The sequence below is a fragment of the Cyclopterus lumpus genome, chromosome 20 (genome assembly GCF_009769545.1).
Source record: "Cyclopterus lumpus isolate fCycLum1 chromosome 20, fCycLum1.pri, whole genome shotgun sequence".
NCBI classification, from domain to species: Eukaryota; Metazoa; Chordata; class Actinopteri; order Perciformes; family Cyclopteridae; genus Cyclopterus; species Cyclopterus lumpus.
In genome coordinates this window covers 20,869,688-20,893,089 of record NC_046985.1, presented here as the reverse complement: position 1 = coordinate 20,893,089, position 23,402 = coordinate 20,869,688, and the positions used below count along the sequence as shown (strand labels likewise).

Below are 23,402 nucleotides of genomic sequence, written 5' to 3'. Positions count from 1 at the left end.
TAAGAAAATCAGCTTTACGTGACAAATGATAAAACGTCCGACCTGCGGCCCTGCGTTCTCGGCCAAGCGGACCGGCGACCCACTGCCGACCCCGACTGGCGCAGATGAGCGAGGACCCGTACATTGCTGCTCACAGCTTTAATATATATTGTGTCTATAAATATATAGTTTATATTTAGAACAAATATGTATTTAAAATATATATGTATATATTTTATATATACATATATATATTATGGTCTAAAACTTGTCATTTCATTTTTTTAGTAGGTGTTCCTATGACAAATTCGAATGTTTCTTCATGTAAATGTGTTCAGGCCTTGACTGGCATCATGCATGATTAGTTTTGGAAGGATTGGATCAGTTAAAGCAACAGTCTATAACATAACAATACACAGAAAGTGGGCATTTATTGGGGTCCACATAACATCAAGTGAAATGCGGTGAAAAGTCACAATTTCTTCAGATCATCCTGGAAACAAGATTGATCGGATAATTTTTATGGGAGAAAACCTTAAATGTATAACGTCAAAAAGTGACCAAAAACAAGCAAAAACCTTCCTAAATGGCCAAATTCGAAGAATTATTGTAGCGCCCCTTAGTTTTCAAATCACACGAGATTTTGTTTGCATGTTACAGGATGCAATGTGCACATATCCTGTAAGTTTCAAGTGATTAGTCCCAATAGTGTTGAAGTTGAAAAACAAGACACGCCCCTAAGAGGTTCATTGGGATGAGAATGAGATTGACAGAACGGTTGACATATTGTAGGTGATCTAGCTACAATTATGATCGATATAAATATTGGTCCGAATTAGACCAAGCATGTAGGAAAGGTGGCCAATTATGTGTTTTTTCACCAAATTCAAAATGGCGGGAAGTTTAAGTAGGCGGAGCTTAGGGGTCTGAGAGTTTTTTTGTAGAGCAGGTGAAGATGGACATGTGTGAAAAATTTCAATTTCAATTGGATATTCTGGGTGAAGGGTGTCGCCGGTCAAACTTTGAGGGGGAAGCTAGAGAGCAATTTTTTCAAACCCAAATTTGACGTCTTTATCAGATGGCTACTTTCACTAAGCCTGATAAGCTTGCCACATTTGGTGAATTTTCCAGCTTGATAAATACCCCCAAAAAATCGTCAGTCACCCAGACCCTAAAAATCCTAGCAATTTCAATAGGGTCCTCTCGGATTGACTTCATCAGTCGCTCGAACCCTAATTACAACTCTACACATCCAACACCACTTTCAGTCCGGGGAGCAGACATAGTCACCACATTTAAGAGTAGACGTAAGACTTTCCTCTTTAATAGCACATATAGTTAGGGCTGGCTCAGGTTTGCCCTGGTCCAGCCCCTAGATATGCTGCTATAGGCTTAAAGGCTGCTGGGGGACGTTTTCGGATACACTGAGCTCCTCTCTTCTCTTCTTTCTCTCCTTATGGACGAATTTACGTCTCTTTGTGCCTTCTCGCCTCATAGGGTCCATTAGACCTGGCTGTGTCTGAAGCTGGTCCTGGGTCCTGACTCCTTGCCCCTGCTTCCTGCATCTAGCCCCCTGGCCTAGCCCCTTTGGGAAAAAGACGAGGTGCAGCACGAGTGTCTTCAGCTCTAGCCCTGGCCAGAATCACAGGCAGACTGGTCTTCTCTCTAATGTGAGGACTCCTCTGCTGCAGGGCCTTGTAACAGCGTCCACCATAAAAGATTATCTTTATTGGCTGTCTCACATGATTTTAGGGGATTACACAGAATGTCCGGTGTGTGTGTGTGTAATAATACACGGATGATAGGACATCATAAAAGACTGAGAATGTTGAAAGATGTTTCCTTGAGTGAGGTTTATAAGCATAATAAAACATGAAAGTGCATAAAAAGCATTTCTTACGTTATGTAAAACTGGTCACGATTATTAGGTTGAACTACGAGCAGTCAAGCCTAAATGTGCACAACTAAACACACGTGATGGTTTTTGGTGATACAACTGACAGAAGTTTCAGCAGTAAAAACGTTTAAAATCCTAGACATAAAGGTTTTAATAATACATACTAAAAATAACAGTAATATTAACCTGAAAATACTGCATGTTTAAGAATTTTAGTATTATCAAGAATTTCGCAGTTTACAAAGAAAATTATTCTAAATCAATACTGATGACTTGTAATTTATCATAAATCACGTGTTCAAGAGAAAATTCTCCAATTAAAACGTGTCATTTTATGAAGCTAATTTGCAATTATATTATTGTGCACATTGATAACCCCATTCTTTCATTGGCACCTTAAGTCACACGCAGCAGGTTACTCATCGGCTACAATCATGTGAGGGACATTCTCACTCAATAACAAAGTTAACCAGCTTTGGCCAATGGAGACATTCTTTATGGTTGTACTGTCAGGTCAAAGTCTTTGCATGAGCATTAGAGTGTGGCAGCACATCAAACCCCAGTAAAGTACTTTTGGAGTGTTCAGGCGACACATCTCTCTATGGCTGCGGCTGCGACACTGCGGCTCTCATGGCTGTTCTTCATGCTCATCTTCCTTCTGGTGGGACTACAGGGAGAGCCGAGGGACACAGCACCGATACCAAATAACAGGAGCGTTGGCAATGACCAGTGAGTTGTGCTTTGTATCAAACAAGACTGTCGTATAGTGATGAATCAGAAATAATCATTATTCAGCATACAAATAGTAATGTTATGAAAAAACAGCTAGTTGATATAGAAAATCATTTTCTAATATATTTATTTTAATTTTACTGTTTTCAAATTATGCTGATAATAAGGTTTTTAAAAGCATCATTCATCAATATCTATTAGTATACCAATTGTATGCTGTATGTATGTAATTGTATGCCTTTTCATGAATGAGGTCCCTACAGAGCTGATTTCACTTTAGGTTGGAATTCTTATCCCACTTTTTGCAAGGCTCCAATTGAGCATTGCAAACTTGTGCTTTGGGTAGAGCACCTCAGAAAGAGAAATAACAGACAGCAAACCAGGGGCAATTTGTCAAACAATTTATATCCAGAATTATTATTTTAACAAGGAACCATAATTATAAAAGCCCTGCTATTACACACAAACCCCCCCAGAGAAAACATGCAATACAACTCTAACCTAACTCACTATTAGTATATGTCATGATAACTTGATTTATTAGTATGCGTACAATGGTGATAACTGTGTCTTTATTAGGACTGCATTTTTTCACCTACGTAATATTTAAAAAATCATGCACATCCTGTGATGCAGAAAAACTGGTTGACGCGTTTATTAATTCTAGACTAGATTACTTCAATTCCCTATTATCAGGCTGTTTTAAAAGGTGTCTTGAATCTCTCCAGTTTATCCAGAATGCTGCAGCTTGTGTACTAACAAAAACGAAGAAACGAGATCACATTACTACTGTATTAGCTGCTCTGCACTGGCTCCCTGTAAAATCAATAATCACATTTAAAATTATTCTCCTCACCTACAAAGCCTTAATTGGTGATGCACCATCATATCTCAAGGAGCTTGTAGTACCATATTGCCCCATTAGAGAGCTGCGCTCACTAAATGTGGGGCTACTTGTGGTTCCTAGAGTCCTAAAAAGTAGGATGGGAGCCAGAGCCTTCAGTTATCAAGCTCCTCTTATATGGAACCAGCTTCCACTTTCAGTCCGGGGGGCAGCCACAGTCACCTCATTTAAGAGTAGACTTAAGACTTTCCTCTTTAATAGCACTTATAGTTAGGGCTGGCTCAGGTTTGCCCTGGTCCAGGCCCCTGATATGCTGCTATAGGACTACAGGCTGCTGGGGGATGTTTTAGGATACACTGAGCACCTATCTCCTCTTCTATCTCTCCTTATGGATGAATTCACGTCTCTTTAATGCACATTACTAACTCTACTTCTTCCCCGGAGTCTTTGTGCCTTCTCGCCTCACAGGGTCCATTGGACCTGGCTGTGTCTGGAGTCGAGTCTGGCCCTTGCACCTGCCACTGGCCTCCTTCTTCATTGGCCCTGCCTGCTTCTTTGTGCGTCCTGCCTCAAGGGCCTGGCCTTGTGCCTCATTGGCCCCGCCTCTTTCGCGATGCCTCCTTCCTAATGGGCTGGCCTCCTGCCTCCGTGGCCCTGACTCCTACCATGGCCCTGCTGATGCCCCTCCTATCTACCTTCTTCTGTTGTTTGCATGAATTGTCGAAATCTGGATTGTGGTCCATGCCGACTACTCTTTATTCATAATTTCTGTCATATTCATTGAATGTGTTGTAACTCTGTAACGCTGTTTATTCTGTACACATGACATCTATTGCTTCTGTCCATCCCGGGGAAGGGATCCTCCTCTGTTGCTCTCCTGGGACAGGGATGTCATATGTGTATAGAGTGTTGTACCTAGAGTCTTAAAAATTAGGATCGGAGCCAGAGCCTTCAGTTATCAAGCTCCTCTTTTATGGAACGAGCTCCCACTTTCAGTCCGGGAGGCAGACACAGTCAACTCATTTAAGAGTAGACTTGAGACTTTCCTCTTTTATAGTGCTTATAGTTAGGGCTGAATGAGGTTTTCCCTGGTCCAGCCCCTAGATATGCTGCTATAGGCTTATAGGCTGCTGGGGGACGTTTTAGGATACACTGAGCACCTATCTCCTCTTCTCTCTCTACTTATGGATGAATTTACATCTATCCACTGCACCTTACTAACTCTGCTTCTTCCCCGGAGTCTTTGTGACTTCACATCTTATTGGACCTGGCTGTGTCTGATGCCTCTTGCCTGGTGGGCCGACCTCCTACCATGGCCCTGCTGATGCGCTCCGCCCCCCCTTCCTTTCTTCCTCCTTCTGTTTTATGGATTGTGGATGTCTGGATCGTGGTCCATGCCTACTATGAATTATTCATACATTCTGTCATATTCATGTAATGTGTTTATATAACTCTGTAATGCTGTTCATTCTGTACAGATGACATCTATTGCTTCTGTCCATTCAGGGAGAGGGATCCTCCTCTGTTGCTCTCCCAAAGGTTTCTTCCCTTTTTTCCTTGTGAAAGGTTTTTTTCTATTTCTTGGGAGTTTTTCCTGATCCGATGTGAGGTCCTGGGACAGGGATGTCGTATGTGTACAGATTGTAAAGCCCTCTAAAGCAAATTCAAGTATTTATTAGTATAATTACAGTGGTGATAGCTGTGTCTTTATTAGTATTAGTCCCTCAGGGGTTTTTGTGGGGGGGGGCTGCGGGAGTATGGGGTGCCGGACCCGTTGGCACGGGCCATCCGGTCTCTGTACGCCTGCAGTAGGAGCTGTGTTCGTCTCCTCGGTAGTAAGTCAGACACGGCAGATTGCTCCCTCCAGTTGGGGGCAAACTGCCTACCCAAAGCGAAGGAGTTCAAGTATCTCGGGGTCTTGTTCACGAGTGAGGGTAAGGTGGAGCGGGAGATCGATAGGCAGATCGGTGCGGCTGCAGCAGTAAAACAGGTGCTGTACCGGTCCGTCTTAGTGAAGAGGGAGCTGAGCCGGAAGGCAAAGCTCTCCATTTACTGGTCGGTCTACGTTCCAACCCTCACGAGATCTCGGATACAAGCGGCCGAATTGAGCTTCCTCCGTAGGGTGGCCGGGCTCAGCCTTAGAGATAGGGTAAGGAGCTCGGACATCAGGGGGGAGCTTGGAGTCGAGTCGCTGCTCCTTCGTGTCGAAAGGAGTCAGCTGAGGTGGTTCGGGCATCTAGTTAGGATGCCTCCTGGACGCCTCCCATTAGAGGTTTTCCGGGCACGTCCAACTGGTAGGAGGCCCCGGGGAAGACCGAGGACACGCTGGAGGGATTATATCTCCCGGCTGGCCTTGGAACGCCTCGGGATCCCCCAGAATGAGCTGGAAAGTGCTGCGGGTGAGAGGGAGGCCTGGGTCGGCCTGCTGAACCTGCTGCCACCGCGACCCGACCCCGGATAAGCGGGTGATAATGGATGGATGGATGGATGGATAGTACCGTGCACATGTGTGCAGATACAAAGTCCATCAAAAGTCTCTGAAGCTTATACAGCTGTGATCAGTAGAAACAGATGTTGCTTCACATGACTCGTCAAAGGGAAGGGACGTAAGTGAGGGAAACGTAGATGCAATTAAGAGAGTCGGGATGTACTCGTGGAGACAGCAGGAGTGAGAGTGCAGGTTAATAGTAAAAGCAGGTACCACGGGAAGACATTATCTCGCTGCCCTGTTACACCAGACCTCCAGGAACAGTGATACAGACTCCGAGTACTATGGGATTCAAACTGGGATTCCGGATGTAGTTATATTTTTGTACCATAAACCTATTCTATGCTTGTAACTCTGGTTGACCTAAATTCAACTGTTGTGTACTAAATCTATCAGCACACACACACACTGTTGATGGAATTGGTGCTTTGTCCTTGTAGGCCTCGAATGCTGTCAGATGATGGTCACCTTGTCTTCACAACCGGGGACAGTAAAGAGATCCGCTTCCAAACGTCAGGATCAGGTCGGGTTAAGGTGGATAATGACGACCTCACTCAGCTTCTGAGTCAGGTAAGTTTACACTCACTAATACCATCCTTTACTAACAAATGTGCACACGCCATGTGATAGAATACAATAGTCCTACAGCCAGGGGCGGACTGGCCATCGAGGATACCGGGAAAAGCCCCGGTAGGCCGACGTGGGTTGGGCCGGCCCACCTCTGTCACCAACCGGCCCTCCCTCTGACATCGCCGGCCCAGACTACATTCTATGCTTCACAGAACACGTTAAATTCACTCTAATACCTAAAGTCCGTAATCACTGACTGACATTTATACTACTCCTGACGACCCGTATTCACACTCACGGTTTGGATGTTGCTTGAAATGTTTAGGTTAGCTGGCCAATCACAGGGAAGCAGCGTGCTGGTTGGGAGGGTTGAGCCCAGTGATTGGGTAGTAGGGTGGTAGGCGGGAGGTGTACCGACGAAGTGACTGTGTTGTGTTGATGTTATGACGAGTGTGAGCCACTGTTAGCGAAGTACCTTCACTACTGTGAGCTCCTGTGAATAAACCGGCAAGCTAAAAAAAACAACGTCTGCGAATCGCTCCTGTGGACGTTAGAGTATCATGTAGCCTCTTGACATGTGTCAAGACTAAGAGGCTCAGACGCACAGACGGATGTATCCGGTAATTTTTCAAAATAAAACATGTGTGGGCACATATTTCCTTTTCAAAATAAAACATCTTCAAATATATCAAGAACAGGCTCACGAGCTCACTCTCTCAACAGCACCTGGAGGCTTTTGTGTTGATGGATACTCAGACAGATGTTGTGCAGATGCTGGACAGTGAGAACATCATAGACGGTGTTGCAGAAAAGAGTGAACTGCTGCAAAAACTACACATGAGTATACTGATATTTTTTTGTGTGACTATAATGCACCTGGGCCTGCAGAGTTAGTTTAGGTTCTGTTTGTTAACTTATTGTTTTGTTATGCACCTTCAACACCCATACACACACATACACACACACACACAATCACACACCAAGCATGCAACACCACTGATACCACTGATGTTCACACCCCATCGTATGTTCTGTTCATTCATTATAGTTAATACTAATTCTACCCTCTGATTCCAGTTTCTTTATTTTGTGGTATTTCTCTGCTGACATGCATTCCTTAAGACTCTGTAGTTATAGTATAACCATCTGATAGTAGCCCAGAGTTAAGCATATTCATCTCGCAAACTATACCGTGGAGTGTTACAATAGCCAGTATAATTTTATTCCATTTGTCCATCCAGGCAAATAGGTGGAGCCAAATGTTATAAAAAACAAAATATATATGATTTCTTTGTAATCGTCCAAAATAATGTTAAGTGTATGGGTATATTTCCAAGTGGGGTATGCGTTGTGTATTGAGTAGGCCGGTCTTGTTATGTGCAGCTCGACAGGAACACTGGACCCAAACGCCGTCAACGATGGAAAAGCAACTTTATTGCTAAACAGGATTCCAAAAACAGGCTTAAAAAAAACAGGATACAAAACAGTCTTACACACAAGATCTTCCACGATCTAGACAAGACGAACCGACAAAGGGGAATGACATGAACAGGACTTAAATACAGAGGGCTGGTGCAGGTGATTGGACACAGGAGGAAACAATCAGGGACAGGGCAGACAATCACAGGGACAGGAAGTGGAGAGAAACAGAGGACACGAGAGACAAGGACTTCCAAATAAAACAGGAAACACGACACAACACTACAGATCCTGACAGGTCTGACAGGAACTCCGGGCCACTTTTTTCCCCCAGTCCGCCCCTGCCTACAGCACAGGTGTCAAACAAAAGGCACGCTTTTATTTTGAAGGTAATTTTTTCTGCAGCGGAGTGCCGTCTGTTCACTTTCCTTCATGCTGTGTTCACACCAAAAGAGAAGTGAACTCTTGCGTTGCTTTACTCGCGTGAGTTTAATCACCAGACGGCGAATGTTAACTATTTCTGCTTTGCACATGTTGTCCAAGTCCCACAAACGTCGGACCATCAAGCCCTCGTGACTGGGTTCATAATATTAATATTATATATTATATTATCCGTAGCCGCACACAGCTTCTCCAGGAACTGCGTCTGGATGACGGCCGCTTCCAGATGCTCAATTTATCCTCCGTAGATTCTGATTCAACAACAGCATGATGTCAGTGATGTCAGGTGGAGCATCTCAACGCTGATTGGCTGTAACGACACAGCCTCACACACATTTTCGCCCAAGTTAATAAATTCAGCATGCGTGAATGAGGCGCATTTTTCGCGCCGCGTCATTCACACGCCAAGCAGAAATAACGCATTAATCACATATGCATCTCTGCATTGACTTTGTATTAGAAAGCATCCCCAGTTCTCCCATTATGAATTCCTCCATACTCAGGTTGGTCAGTGGTACACTAAGGTTGAAGTGAGTGCTGCTTCATGTTTTTCAGTATTTAACCTACTGATAAGGTAATCAGAAGAAAAGTTAATGTTGTATACTTGAATCTTTTTTAATTCCATGACACCGACTTGTAGTTCAGCGTTGGTTGTCATAAATTCATAAATAAGTTACATCTTTTGAGGCTTTTTAAAACTACTTCTCGCAAGACTTTTTTTATTTCATGTTTGTGCATGAAAGCACTGTTGAGTAAGTCTGAAGTTACTGAATAGTTATGTATGTTGTATTACATTGTGTCCTTAAGATGCACTTTTTTGTTTATAATTAACTGTAAAAGGGAATATTCCAAATTAATTTTGTTGTGCATACTGTGATATTCTTTACTATCTCAGGTTCAAACAGCACCATCTTTTCATCAAATCAATTTGAGAAGTTAAAAATGTTCCTCGATTTGGCTTGTCATTCAGAGGTGATGGGGGTTCCCAGCCAGACCCAGTGGAGAACCACTGCCCCAGACCAGTGGAAAACAACTGGCCCAGAACAGTGGTGGAATATATTAATTAAATAGTAGATACGTGTCTAAAACCACATTGTAGGTCTTTAGTGATTTCCTCTGTGTTCATTGGTTAGTTTCACACAAAATATTGACGGAAAACACAATTCCACAAATTAAGTTGAAGGGCGGAGCTCGACACAAATGTCACACGGCACGTCCAAGTATTAAATAGTAGATACATGTCTAAAACCACATTTTAGGTCCTTAGTGATTTCCTGTGTGTTCTCATCATTCACTCATTCACATCCATTCATACACTGATGGTTGGGGCTATAATGCAAGGTGCCACCTGCTTATCAGAACTAACTAACATTCATACCTATTAGTGTCTCGCCCACGGACACTTATGTGTCATATAACACATATACAGGATATTACATATCCTGTATATGTGTTATAATGCTAATAGTTATGTGTGCAGTCAGACTATCAACTGTGTGATAGATAGGAAATTGTTAAAGCTACAGGGAGGAAATGTAATTGTTTGTTGATTTTGGCAGCGAGGTGATGATTTGCTAATGGCTGGAGGAGGAATAGACGCTGCTGCCTTCAGCAGAGCTCTTCCCCTTTGAAGAGTTGTAATATTTTTTGTATATACTTGCACATGTAAATAGGAAAGTCCATGTTTTAAATTAATACATAAGAAAGATATGATAATCAATAAGGGATGAAGACTGCAGCGAGGCCAGATCTGGGTCTGTCCTCGGCATTAAAGCTGGATCTAGGTCAGTCCTTGGCAAAGAAGCTGGATCTTGTCATTCGTGCCAACAGGTTGGATTTTGTGCAAAATCAGATGAAAGCATGCAGGTTCACCAGAAACTCCTTTAACTCAGTCAGACTCAAATCCAGCCTCCTGCCGAGTACAGACACAAATCCAGCCTTGATGAAATAATACAAATCTTACATTCATGGGAATAATTTGACAGAATTATTCACAATTTGTTTTAAAACGGTCAATCAGACAACACTGAACTAATTTCTTTAATTCACGTGTAGGATTTCTTCAGGAACTATTTTGCCTTCAGCTTACATAGACTGAAGTGTCTATAACTGTTTGATTTCAGATCAAAACCAACAAAGAAGACATTAATGACATTAAGGCTGACGGAGGTGGAGTTTCCCCTGAAATTACCAACAAACTAAACCAGCTTGATACCAAGGTAGGACTTAAAGCTTGTTCTTATGTTTTACTTCTTTTTTTTATGAAATCCAAATGAAAATCACATTTTAACAACACCAATTGCCTGCTACTAGTCTTGATGGACCTATTTTGATGTTATCCAACAGACTGGTGTGGGTTTATAATGTAAGCTCTTTAGAATTCATCTGTACAAATATATTGTTCTTGTCCTGAATGTACTGTTCATATGCCATACAACATATGTCCTATGGTGCGTTCCTTGTTTTCCAGGTGTCAACACTTCAGAATAAAGTGACTACACTTGAATTGGTAAGATATTAAAGTCAAACTGTTTGTTGTAAAGACTCAAACTCAAGACTGTACCACACATATCATATTGCCTTTTTTCTCCTCTTTTCTCCTCCAGACAGTCCAAATGTTGTCTTGCACCAGCAATCCCTGTCAGAATGGAGGAACATGTTTGAACTTACTCAACTCATACTACTGTCTGTGTCCCAGCAACTGGGCTGTGAGTTATATACTGTTTATTACGTTCCGGGGGTGGTTATTACTTTTGGTATTAGTGAAACTAGTTCTGCTTGAAATAACAAATACTCACAACAGACTAAGTTATAATTGGTCCAGAACCTTCATTTTTACAGTGTCCCAGAGTTCCCTCTTTATTGTAATTGTATTCTATGCTTATAATAAAATTAATAATAATAATAATAATAATAATACATTTTATTTGTATTGCGCTTTAAAAGATACTCAAGCCACTTTACACCATGCTGTTTTGAAAGTAGCGAGTAATGGAGAATGTCTCAGGTGCTGGGGATGAGAGTTTCAGCGGCTGAAGAGAAGGAGGGGCCTAGACAGGCGATGTTTTTGAGATGAAAGAAGACGTTTTTTGTGATATGCTTGATGTGGCGTTCAAAGGAGAGGGTTGGCCAAAGATGACACTAAGGTTACAAATGTGTTTGGAAGCAGGAACAGAGGTGCCATCGATGGAGAAGTTGTGGTGGGATTTGTTTAGTGATTTGGGGCTGATTAGGAGGATTTCAGAATTGTCGCTCTTGAGTTTGAGGAAGGTGGCTTACATCCAAGTCTTTATATCTGTGAGGCAATAGGTGATGAGTAGGTAGTGGGTGTGATGATTGGTGGAGAAGTAAAGCTGTGTATCGTTGGTGTAGCAGTGCAAGTGGAGGCCGTGGTGGCGTATGATGTTGCCAAGGGGGAGTGAGTAGAGAATGAAGAGGAGGGGGCCGAGTACTGAACCTTGGGGGATACCTTGAGGGACTGGGGCTGTCGGACTTTGATTTATTGATGATAATGAATTGTTGGCGGTCGAAAGAGGTATGACTTGAACCAGAATGAAGGAGGATGGAAATGGTTGATGGAGTCAAAGGCTGCACTGAGGTCTAGTAGGTTTAGGATGTTGAGGGAGTGGTTATCAGAGGAGAGGAGGAAGTCGGCGGTGGCTTTGATTAGTTTCTGTCCGGTTTTGTTGGAGAGTCGCTCTAGTCGGCATTTCCGGTGATTTCATGAGTTCAGGTATGAACTGAAATAAGCTGTTTGTTTGTTTTTGTAGAGGTTGACCAAAAACAAACCCGAAGGGGGTAAACGAGGGCTGGAGGGTGAGACAGGCTGACAGGAGGATTGGGACCCGCAAGGCGGCGGGTGAGATGGTGGAGGAAGCTGGGAGTCTCAAGCCAGAGAAGGAAAGTTCTTGAGGGCAAGGATGTCATATATATTATCCAGCTGGACTTTGAAGTGGTGAGTGGCAGGAGAGGGATGCCTCCCTCCCGAGGTGCTGTGAGCAAAAACCAAGGACCAGGGCTTGTGCAGGGATGGAGTGGAGCTGACCAGGGATTTAAGGTATGAGCCATAGCCAGGACTCCTCAGGGACTGTGAGTACGGAGGGAGGGAAGCAACACCAGAACCCGCCATAGTAGATGTGGCGGACGCAGAGGCTCCAACCCGGAGCACACTGTGGTTCAAGTTAAAGCACAGGAAACGGCTGATTCACGGAGGGTACTGTTTTCAGTTACCGGTTGTAACCACCCAGTATCTGTGGTCCCTGTCTGTGATCCCTGTACCGTTAGCTAGCCTCTATAAGACATATGGATGAAAACAACCAGGAACTGAAAAGTTTAGCTTGAAATGTGCCTAAAAGTGGATACAAATGTAAATTTGTAAAAAAAAGTAAAGTAGGTGTTTCTCCCATTTGTGTGTGTTTCAGGGTGTTAACTGTGCAACAGATGTGAATGAATGTCAGGTGTATTCGGAAACATTTCAGAGCTGCCAGAATGGAGCAACCTGTGTCAACAGCCCTGGATCATTCAGGTATATCTTAAGCTTCCCATAATACTCTAATGATGAATTGATGGGCTGTAATTTAATTCATATGGAGCACTCTATCATACATAGACACCCAGATGCTTCTCAACAAAGGAAGGATGAAGTTGTGCTTCACCTCCATACTAAGCAGCTGCTCCCTAGATGAAGCTGTTAGCGAGTAGAACAACTGAAACCTTTTTTTAAAAAGAGCACACGTCCATTGGCCAGTCTTTTTAGGTCTGGTACCGCAACAGTTGCCGCAAATGATGCAGGACCGACTGTCTAACAGAGTTTTGTTCTATCAGATCAGCCCACCAGAGCAGCAGATAGTTGTTTGTCTCCTGATCAGACGTGTGTGTGTGGGGGGGGGGGGGGGGGGGGGGGACATCATTCGGGGTAGGTGAGGAGATATTGGGCCTGGTTCCACAACTAGTTTGGCCTCAATAGAGAGCTCCAAAGTACATATATGTCTCTGCTGTTCAAAGGATGGAATATAGGAAAAGATATATTTTAGATCATACATTTTTTACTTTATCATACATTTTGTCAAAAGTTGCCACACACTTTGCTACAACACATACATTATCTAACATGCACAGTATGTACTGTATAATGTTCTAGCTTAAAACATTTCCATCTGCAATCTAAATGCTTTATGGTGAGTATTACTGCATGTATTTTAATACTGTATCTGTTTTTGTGCAGTTGTACCTGTTCTCCAGAATGGTCCGGGACTCTCTGTACGGTGCGTTATGATGATTGCAGGAATGCGGGACAGGACCTGTGTGTACATGGCACATGTATCGATGCGGATCGATTTATAGCTGGACAGGTAACCAGTCACTTAACAAGTCTTGTCCAGTAGCCGGCGGTGTTGCTTTCTGGAGAAACGTTCAAAACAGCGTCACACTCAACACTGCTCGTCCTCTGGTCCTCAGAAACATCGCTGACATGACATGTTGAGTCATACATCATGGTCACAAACACCAGAGAGATAAACAAAAACAGCAACAGATTAATTTGATGTTTCCATATGAATTAATCTTACATTGTGCCCCAAAAATAACTTCCAACTTCCAAGCCCTGTTTTGGAAGATGTGAGAGCCGCTATGTGGTGCCTTTTAACCATCGCTTCACACACAGTGAACCCATAGTGTGAACGGTTATTAAGCACAGCCGAGGATCTTACAGGCACAGACAGCCGGCTCTGCTTAGCGGAGTTACCTTACAGGTGTCAACTTTATTAGTCCCATCATTATAACTCAGCACTCCGCATGATCCCCAGTATATATATATATATATATATATATATATATATATATATATACATACACACACACACACCTCTGGGGGTAGTTTCAGTGTAGTGAAACTTCATTACTGTACAGTAGCTGGTAGCTTAGCTCACTACATTTTCCAAGGTGCCTGCTCAACACTCCCAATACAATAGTTTAAAGTGGTAGTTTGTCTGTGTATCCCTGTGTCATTGCACAAGGATACTTACTACCTTTACAGTAAAAATGTGTTGAATACAGTTAACCTTGTATTAATATTGACTGCTGATATAAGTGATATCACTTTAGACCTATTCCATGACATATAGTAGTTGTGAAACACTGCTCTTATATGACAGTTCAGTATTATTCCATCTTGTTGTGTTTTGCTGTTGATACGATTTTGATTGACAGTTTTCACAATGTGACTTTTTCCACAATAAACAGCCTAAATATCAATGCATTTGTGAGAGTGGCTGGGATGCTCCAGCTGGGAACCCGTCCTGTGTGTCTGATGTTAATGAGTGTAACCTACCCAACAAACCCTGCTCCACCAACCCTGCTGTTCCCTGCTATAACACCCAGGGATCCTTCTACTGTGGAGCCTGTCCTGCTGGTAACAACTCACACTGGCTCTCTTTTACATGAAACAGGATAAAGTGCTGGAGTTCGTTATCTGATTTGTGTGACTTTGAAACAAGAAGCAGTAAGTCTTTGCAAAGTATAGTGAAATCTAGAAAATAGGGTTGAAGCAGGAACAATTAGAATTTATTTTATTTGCATTGGGAGGAATGTAAACAATAAGGCATCAGAGAATAACTTTATTACAATCAACATATGCAGACCTCTGCATTAGGACTGCTGTGAACCGTCTGTGGACCAAATAAAGTTTCATTCAGTGTCTCATCAATGAGACTTCCCACTGAGCCTCCCAGGAAAATGAACTGATTAGATAGAGGCGTACGACCAAAGACGCAGATTCTTGTTTCATCTTATTAAAACTTTTGGACATGCCATGTTTCATTTGTACTTGAATTTGTGAATTGCCACTGTGTGTCTATAGCTGTGTGTGTGAATGTGGCATATCATCTGAATACGTTTGCTCTAATACCCTCTAATATGTCTCAGGTTGGCAAGGAAACGGCTACAGCTGTCAGGATGTGGACGAATGTTTGAGTAATAATGGCGGCTGCTCCTCCACTCCTGTGGTGCAATGCCTGAACACCATGGGCTCCTTCCACTGTGGTCTCTGCCCTCCAGGTATGAGGGGGGGGGGGGGGGGGGGAGGGGGTTACCAATGTAACTACAGTGCTATGAATTCTGCGTGACCCTTCAGTATGTGATATCTGGATATCCATCATGCGCAGAAGGTTGAGACCTTATACCATATATGTGACCTCTGTGACTCAAGCATCTTGATAGAGAGGCACGACACCGAGCAGATGTCTCCTACAGTATCTCATCTTTTTTTACATTCTTACAATCCGTACACATATGACATCCCTGTCCCAGGACCTCACATCGGATCAGGAAAAACTCCCCAAAAAACAAGAAAAAAAACTTTCATGGGAAAAAAAGGAAGAAGCTTTCAGGAGAGCAACAGAGGAGGATCCCTCTCCCCGGATGGACACAAGTGCAAAGTAGTATTAATGAACTAAAAGAGGCGGCAAGACAAGCATATACCGTATAATAAACCTGGTGAAACACTGTAAGTCACTTGAGACGAACTACAAGACACCGCTGGATAAAATAAGTGAATGTAGGAGGCTTACTAACTACCCCTGATTCTCACCCCTAAGCTCTAGTCAGACTTTTTCGGGATTGTCTGTTTTACAGTTTCAGAATCACTCAGGAATCAAACAACCACCACACAAATGATACAATCAGCCTGGTTTTAAAGACTAATTTTGCTTTTGTGCAGGCTACGAAGGGGATGGGAGAACGTGCACCCAGACCAATCTCTGCGCTTCCAACAATGGAGGCTGTCACCCGTTAGCCACTTGCTCCTTCAGCCCAGGTAAAAAACATACAAGAATGTATTACTTGTGTCTTGGGAAAAAATAAAGACTTCATCATCTACATCGGGAATTTTATTTGTGGTTAAACAGATTAAAGATAATCATTCAAGGAATCAGAAAAGGTGAGTCATGCATTTTCTAGATTGGCAACTTTTTGGCACAGCAGGGAGAGTCTACCAATTTAAAACAGCTACATCAAAAAGATGACTTGTGTGTGCAAGAGTAAAAAAGGAGCATGTTGGGGAATGTGCATAGGGCAACAATCCCATCTCTACAACAGAGCAGTATGGGTTTTATTTAAATAAGGTTATATAAGAAATATGTCACTTTTGAGAATAGAGGTGGATCTTCCATAATGTTGGAACCGTCTTTCAATGGAGCCACTGTTGGCTAACCTTCAGAAGCTCCTACCCTCCCTTTATTCTGCATTGTAACAGACAGATCCCAGATTGATGTGCAAACTCCCATGACCCCCCTAGTAAACCAACAATAACAAATAACTGATCAACTGTTCTATGACCGGGACAAAATACCCAATCAGAGCATCATTTTTAGCACCCTATAAGCTTTCCAAGGAAGGCTGAGGAGGCTAATACTTCAATTATTGGAACACATCCTTCAGTCGCTGTTTAAAAAAAATGGAAACCACCACCCCAGTCTGCACTTTGGAGGCACTGTCCCTGAAGACGCATGTAGGCCAAGACAGCCCAACAATGTCCAAAGTCTTCAGCATCTCAGGGCCAAGCTGTGTCAGCTACTGTACCTTGGTACAGCACATACTTTACCTTTGAGCAACCAGCTCTGTGCTGCCATTTGATTTTTGATCAGGTCGGTCTGAATTTGATCCAGAGATCATTTCAATATAACTACTCTATATACTGTGTATGTATATATATATATATATATATATATATATATATATATATATATGTATATATATATATATATATTTATATATATATATAACCAACACATATTATAGTATAATATTATTAATACAAAATTGAATATTAAATCCTCGATGGACTGGCGGCCTGTCCAGGGTGTCCCCTGCCTTCGCCCTATGTCAGCTGGGATAGGCTCCAGCGCCCCCGCGACCCTAATGAGGATAAGCGGTATTGAAAATGGATGGATGGATGGATGGATGAATATTAAATATTTTGCCAGCCCAATTATTTTCTCACAGTATCTTATACTTCTCAATAACAGGATACACTTTTAACTATATTTAATTTAAAGACATTTCGATTTAATCTAATATGATTTTACAAAGTGTTAATGTGTGACATAACCATGCACCCATCTTCTCCTCGCTCCACCCTCTCACATCCACCAGGCACCAGCCTCCCTGTTTGCACCTGCCCTCCAGGCTACATAGGCAGTGGTTATGGACCGACTGGTTGCACCCAGACGAGCAACATCTGTCAGACCAACAACCCCTGTTTCAATGGACAATGTGTGGTGAGTGTGTTCGGCAAGTGGAGGAACTGTGCTGGCTATCCTGTTCTGACCGAATGATGGTGGATATTCACATGCCATCTCGTAGTTTGTTGGCTAAAAGGGGTGGACCTGAAAAGATGCAGGCATGTTTGTTTGCACATGCTGTCATGTGATAAGCTAATATGCAGTCCGTGTACCTTTTAAAGGGATCCAACTATCTATATTTGCATAAAGACAAACAGGCATAACGCAAACATACATTAGGGTTAGGAACAATACATTATAACAATTAAGAATACAACCTCACGCATCTCAGTACAAGCCATAGTTTTGCCTTGGTATTGCAAGCTTTAAAATCAGTTAATGTCTCTTTATTTTGATGTCAGGGTTGTAAAGGCTTCTCACTTAAGTTGAAAAAAGAAACCTGTAAGCCACCGAGGGGCTACTATACCGGTACATCCCTGATTGACACGTCACCTTTGTTTCGCATGTCGGTTGATTAACTCACATTCTAAACTTCTGAATTATAATTAATTAATATGTGTTATATATATATATATATATATATATATATATATATATATATATATATATACATAGATATATGTGTATATATATATATATACACACACATGTTCATTATTATTGAAAACAATAACAAAATGGCTCAAACGTAATATTTCAAAATGGTGGCCAATGTAAATAACATCTTCAGATTTGTTTACATTATTATGGCCGTAGTATGAATCAATTCTCCTTGTTAAGTTAATTGTTAAGTTCACAATGCCTGACTAGTACACTACTGCTGTCACAGGTCACCACCTTGGCTCCTGGCTACATCTGCAATTGCAACTCTGGCTGGGAAGGAGTACACTGTGACCAGAATATCAATGAATGCTTAAGCAACCCCTGTCAGAATGCAGGGACCTGCACCGACGGCATTAATGGATTCACATGTACTTGCTCTGCCCAGTGGACTGGCCCATTCTGCCAGAGCTCACAGCAAGGTAAGTGCCAGACGAGAAGATGTGGAGGGACTGGGAAAATGAAAGACAGGAGGTCGCGAAAAGAAGTAAGGAGGGACAGGCAAATAAAGAGGTGGAGAAGGGCAAGGACAAGAAGAATAGAGAATAGTGGATGTACAGAGACACAGGAAGGAGTTAAGGGACTGGATAACAGACATTGGGCACTGTTCTAACCGACATTATTGTTAAATGTCATAAAATGTAATCTGTGTGTTGACAGTGTGTGGAGGTTACCTGACTGGTCCTGCTGGTTCCTTCAGTTATCCCAACACCCCAGGTCATGATGAATATGATCATCAGGTCAGCTGTGCCTGGGTGATCCGCATTGACGCCAACAAGGTCAGCTACAGTCCTCTTACTCTCATCTACTTTCACTTGACTTACTTTCTGTTATGTCATTCCGGTAGTTTAAGGTCCAGAGGATATCCTCTGCATCGATCATGGTGTTGTAAGCTCTGCTGAGATCTCTTACCTGTTCCCAGTAACAGCCCTGAAAGCCCTAGATTGGATAGTGTGCGCTATACATATGGTGGATTAATGTTGAAGTGAATCCTTACCTCAGGGAGCTACATCATCAACTGTAGGGTCTTGGATATCTGTATCTGTGCTCTGATACCAAAACAACAAGCTAAAAAAAGACAGAAATGATCATTAGTGGATGTGATTATATTGAAATGTGAAGGATTGACAGAGAGCCTTTGACTTACGTGTTCTCTCTCCTTTAGATTCTACATATTACCTTTCCTTTCTTTGACCTGGAGAGCAGCTCAAACTGCAACTATGACTTTCTTCAGATTCATGATGGGGACAGTGCCTCTGCTCACATGATCGGAAAATACTGCAGCCAAAATAACCCACAGGAGCTCTACAGCTCCCACAATTCTCTATATTTCTGGTTTCGCAGTGACCACTCTGTCAGTGCTGGTGGCTTCACAGTTGCTTGGCAGTCTCAGGACCCAGGTAGGAATGTTTCATCCGCTCTGGTTTAGGTAACGAGTAATCCTTCAAAGTTTGAACTTCCTAAACTCACTCACGTGACTATACTGCCTGGTTGAGAGGTCACCAGGGCCCTGAAACCCTCTGAGTGAGTTAATCCTGAGATGAGGGAAGCTCTAAATGTTCACTCCTTCTTCCTCCTCTTACCACGGCAACTGGGTCTGTAGCCTGACCTGTTGCTGGTGAGTTTATCTCTGTCTCTTCCCTCTCACAAACACATTGTTTAATTTCCTCATTCATTCAGTCCCTATCAAGGTATTGAATGTTAACTGGCAGTCGGAATGCTAATCCTGTCTGGATGTGTGTTATCTAAATCTAAAGTTACTGCCTTTATGAGTTGTCTGTAATAATTAAATGTGAGAACAACAAGAGAAATGACGAAGAGTCGAGTCACCCTCGGCTCAGAATAAAACTTCTGCCTTCTTTTTGGGAGTAGGAGTTTTTTTAATTTAAATATATATCAATACAAAATTTATATGAACACTGTGACTGTGCTCATGTCAGTTGTCACTGATGAATGAATAAATGACGAAACACAGTATTACTGGATTGGCTTGTGAGTTTACAATCATGTCTTTTGTCTTTTTTTATATTTTTTAAGTTTAATCTTCAGTTGGCCCCTGTGTTTTGTCCCTCAGATTAAAGCTGAACATAAATATAATTAAAATGTAATCTATTACACAGCAGATTCCTCCATGTGACAGTCTGGTAAATGTTGAATTAATGGACTTTGCCTTTACCTGTTGCCTTGGTGAATCGTAGTCAGCACTCTATTTTTTTCTTTCTCCACTCAGGGGCGACTGTAAAAACTCTGATCAGTTTTCTTTAACCCGAAAAACAGGTTTCACATCTCAGGGTTAGTCACCTCAGAGTCCAGGCTTTGGCTCACCCAGGTGTCTGGTTTCATGCAAATAATGGCAAGGGGGTGGTTATCACACCTACCATGAGACAAACTGTGACTAACAGAATGATATAACAATGATAGTTATTATAATAATTTGGCTTTATCTAATGAGCCCCAAAAAAAAACAATATAATGATAACAATTAAACTATTTCTTCCTTTGTGACATATCTGTACATCTATAACTGCAGGACTGCAACTGTCAGCAAGATGCTCAAACGTTTTAGTGTTGCAGCTCACATAGAGTTTTGAAGGTCAAAGTGTGAAATCTGTTGTCATCTTATTTTAGTGTGTGGAGGTGAACTAACTGCCCACTATGGCAACATTAACTCACCTGGTTACCCTGGAAACTACCCTCCAAGCCGAGACTGCTATTGGACGGTGATGGTGGAGCCTGGCCTCCTCATTACCTTTGCATTTGGGACTCTCAGTCTGGAGCAGCACCCTGACTGCAACTATGACTTCTTGGAGGTGAGAAATGCTTGGGTTGGGTAAAAACAATGAACAAAACAATCACATTTAAACTTAGTTCAACTGTCCAGTCTAATGAACACAGTATTTGTAAAGCAAAGCTACCCAAGGAACCCATTTTGATTGAAAGCTATGATTTTGTGTCAACAACACTCTTTAAACCATATTCCATCACTCAAACCCAACAACTGCTTCCATGGTTGCCGATACAGAGAAGCTGTAACACTGGCACAATTGTTTCTATAAGTGTGTGCACTGTATGGCACTAGTGATTCCACTTCATGCAACAAGCCTAATGCAATTCTTCCTCCAAACATCGTAGATCCGGGATGGTCTTCTCACTGAAGACCCAGTTCTGGGGAAGTACTGCAGTACTGCATCACCTCCCCCGCTGCAGTCCACCGGTCCAGCCGCATGGATCCACTTCCACTCCGACTTTAGTGTCTCTGACCGAGGCTTCCACATTACATACACAACAACACCAAGTAAGTAACTGTGCATACCAAGACAGACAGTCTGTCCCTGTCATCATGTAACACATGACACATATGCAATTGTCTCACATGACAGTTATTGGAAGATTATGATTATTCTTGACCCTGGCAGTATAACAGGACAGAAGTTCTATGTGTCAGCGATCTTCAGAATCAGAGCTAAAAATGATAAATGAACTACTTGTTAATCTATTTTCTAGTCTTCAGACCACTCAAAGCTACACTACAATACATGTCATCATTCATCCATTCGCACACATTCATACACTGATGGAGGAGCTACAATGCAAGTTGACAACTGTCCATCAGGACTAACTAACATTCATACACAGTAGACAAAGCCAGAAATTTGGGGTTAAGTGTCTTGCCCATGAACACATCAACATGGGCTAGTGGAGCCGGGAATCGGGATTCAACAAGAACCCACAAGAAGAATTGAATAAGGCATAATGAAAGTTTTGCAGCCGAGTGCGAAGCGGCAGGGATGAGAGTTAGCACCTCCAAATCTGAGGCCATGGTGCTCTGCCGGAAACCGGCGGATTTCTCCCTCCAGGTGGGGCCAAACTGCCTACCCCAAGCGAAGGAGTTCAAGTATCTCGGGGTCTTGTTCACGAGTGAGGGTAAGGTGGAGTGGGAGATCGACAGGCGGATCGGTGCGGCTGCAGCAGTAAAACAGGCGCTGTACCGTCTTGGTGAAGAGGGAGCTTAGCCAGAAGGCGAAGCTCTCCATTTACTGGTCGGTCTACGTTCCAACCCTCACCTATGGTCACGAACTCTGGGTCGTGACCGAAAGAACGAGATCTCGGATACAAGCGGCCGAAATGAGCTTCCTCCGTAGGGTGGCCGGGCTCAGCCTTAGAGATAGGGTAAGGAGCTCGGACATCAGGGGGGAGCTCGGAGTCGAGTCGCTGCTCCTTCGTGTCCAAAGGAGTCAGCTGAGGTGGTTCGGGCATCTAGTCAGGATGCCTCCTGGACGCCTCCCATTAGAGGTTTTCCGGGCACGTCCAACTGGTAGGAGGCCCCGGGGAAGACCGAGGACACGCTGGAGGGATTATATCTCCCGGCTGGCCTTGGAACGCTTGGGATCCCCCAGAATGAGCTGGAAAGTGTTGCGGGTGAGAGTGAAGCCTGGGTCGGCCTGCTGAACCTGCTGCCACCGCGACCCGACCACGGATAAGCGGGTGATAATGGATGGATGGATGGATAATGAAAGTGGCATAATGTGACAATAATATACACATGTGTGTATTATATATATATACACACACATATATATATATTATATATATATATATATATATATATATATATATATATATATATATATATTTATATATATATATATATATATATACACACACACATATATATATATAATATATATACACATGTATATATATACATACATATATATATATACATATACATATATATATAATATATATAATATATAATATACATATATACATACATATACACACACACCTTTGGGGGTAGTTTCAGTGTAGTGAAACTTCATTAGATCTGGGCACGTTAACGTGTTATGTAATGAAGCAATCCATTAACTCCAACAATGATTTTATCATTCGTTATTTAGTATAGCCCAATATCACAAATTACAAATTTGCCTCAGAGGGGGCTTATTGTGTCATTAGTAAACAAACTCTGTGACGCTGGGTTGAAACACTGCAAAGTAACATTTTGAATCCCACCGAATTCCAAACAAATGCAGCTGCGAAGGATGAATAGGCACTATTAGGCCAAATAGCTTTGGTGGGATGAGGCTATTGACACTTGCAAGCGCAAGTGTCAATAGCACGTAGAGCAGACAGATTGAAGATTAATCTTTTCTTCCCAATTTCCCAATCTGGTTCGAGCTGAAACTGACAGCA

General features: G+C 42.5%; 1 protein-coding gene across 1 annotated transcript in view; it reads left to right on the top strand.

Moving 5' to 3' along the window:
• The first annotated feature begins 6,354 nt into the window (after positions 1–6,354).
• cubn (cubilin (intrinsic factor-cobalamin receptor)) overlaps positions 6,355–23,402 on the top strand; it is a 123,076-nt gene continuing 106,028 nt past the window's right edge. The window contains exons 1-15 of the mRNA XM_034560764.1: positions 6,355–6,510; positions 10,494–10,589; positions 10,841–10,879; positions 10,977–11,078; positions 12,792–12,895; positions 13,595–13,721; positions 14,611–14,779; positions 15,292–15,423; positions 16,085–16,180; positions 17,518–17,639; positions 18,436–18,628; positions 18,867–18,985; positions 19,372–19,606; positions 20,835–21,016; positions 21,339–21,501. Of these exons, the coding sequence (XP_034416655.1) occupies positions 6,355–6,510; positions 10,494–10,589; positions 10,841–10,879; positions 10,977–11,078; positions 12,792–12,895; positions 13,595–13,721; positions 14,611–14,779; positions 15,292–15,423; positions 16,085–16,180; positions 17,518–17,639; positions 18,436–18,628; positions 18,867–18,985; positions 19,372–19,606; positions 20,835–21,016; positions 21,339–21,501 (2,035 nt within the window). The remainder of the gene's footprint in view (positions 6,511–10,493; positions 10,590–10,840; positions 10,880–10,976; positions 11,079–12,791; positions 12,896–13,594; positions 13,722–14,610; positions 14,780–15,291; positions 15,424–16,084; positions 16,181–17,517; positions 17,640–18,435; positions 18,629–18,866; positions 18,986–19,371; positions 19,607–20,834; positions 21,017–21,338; positions 21,502–23,402) is intronic.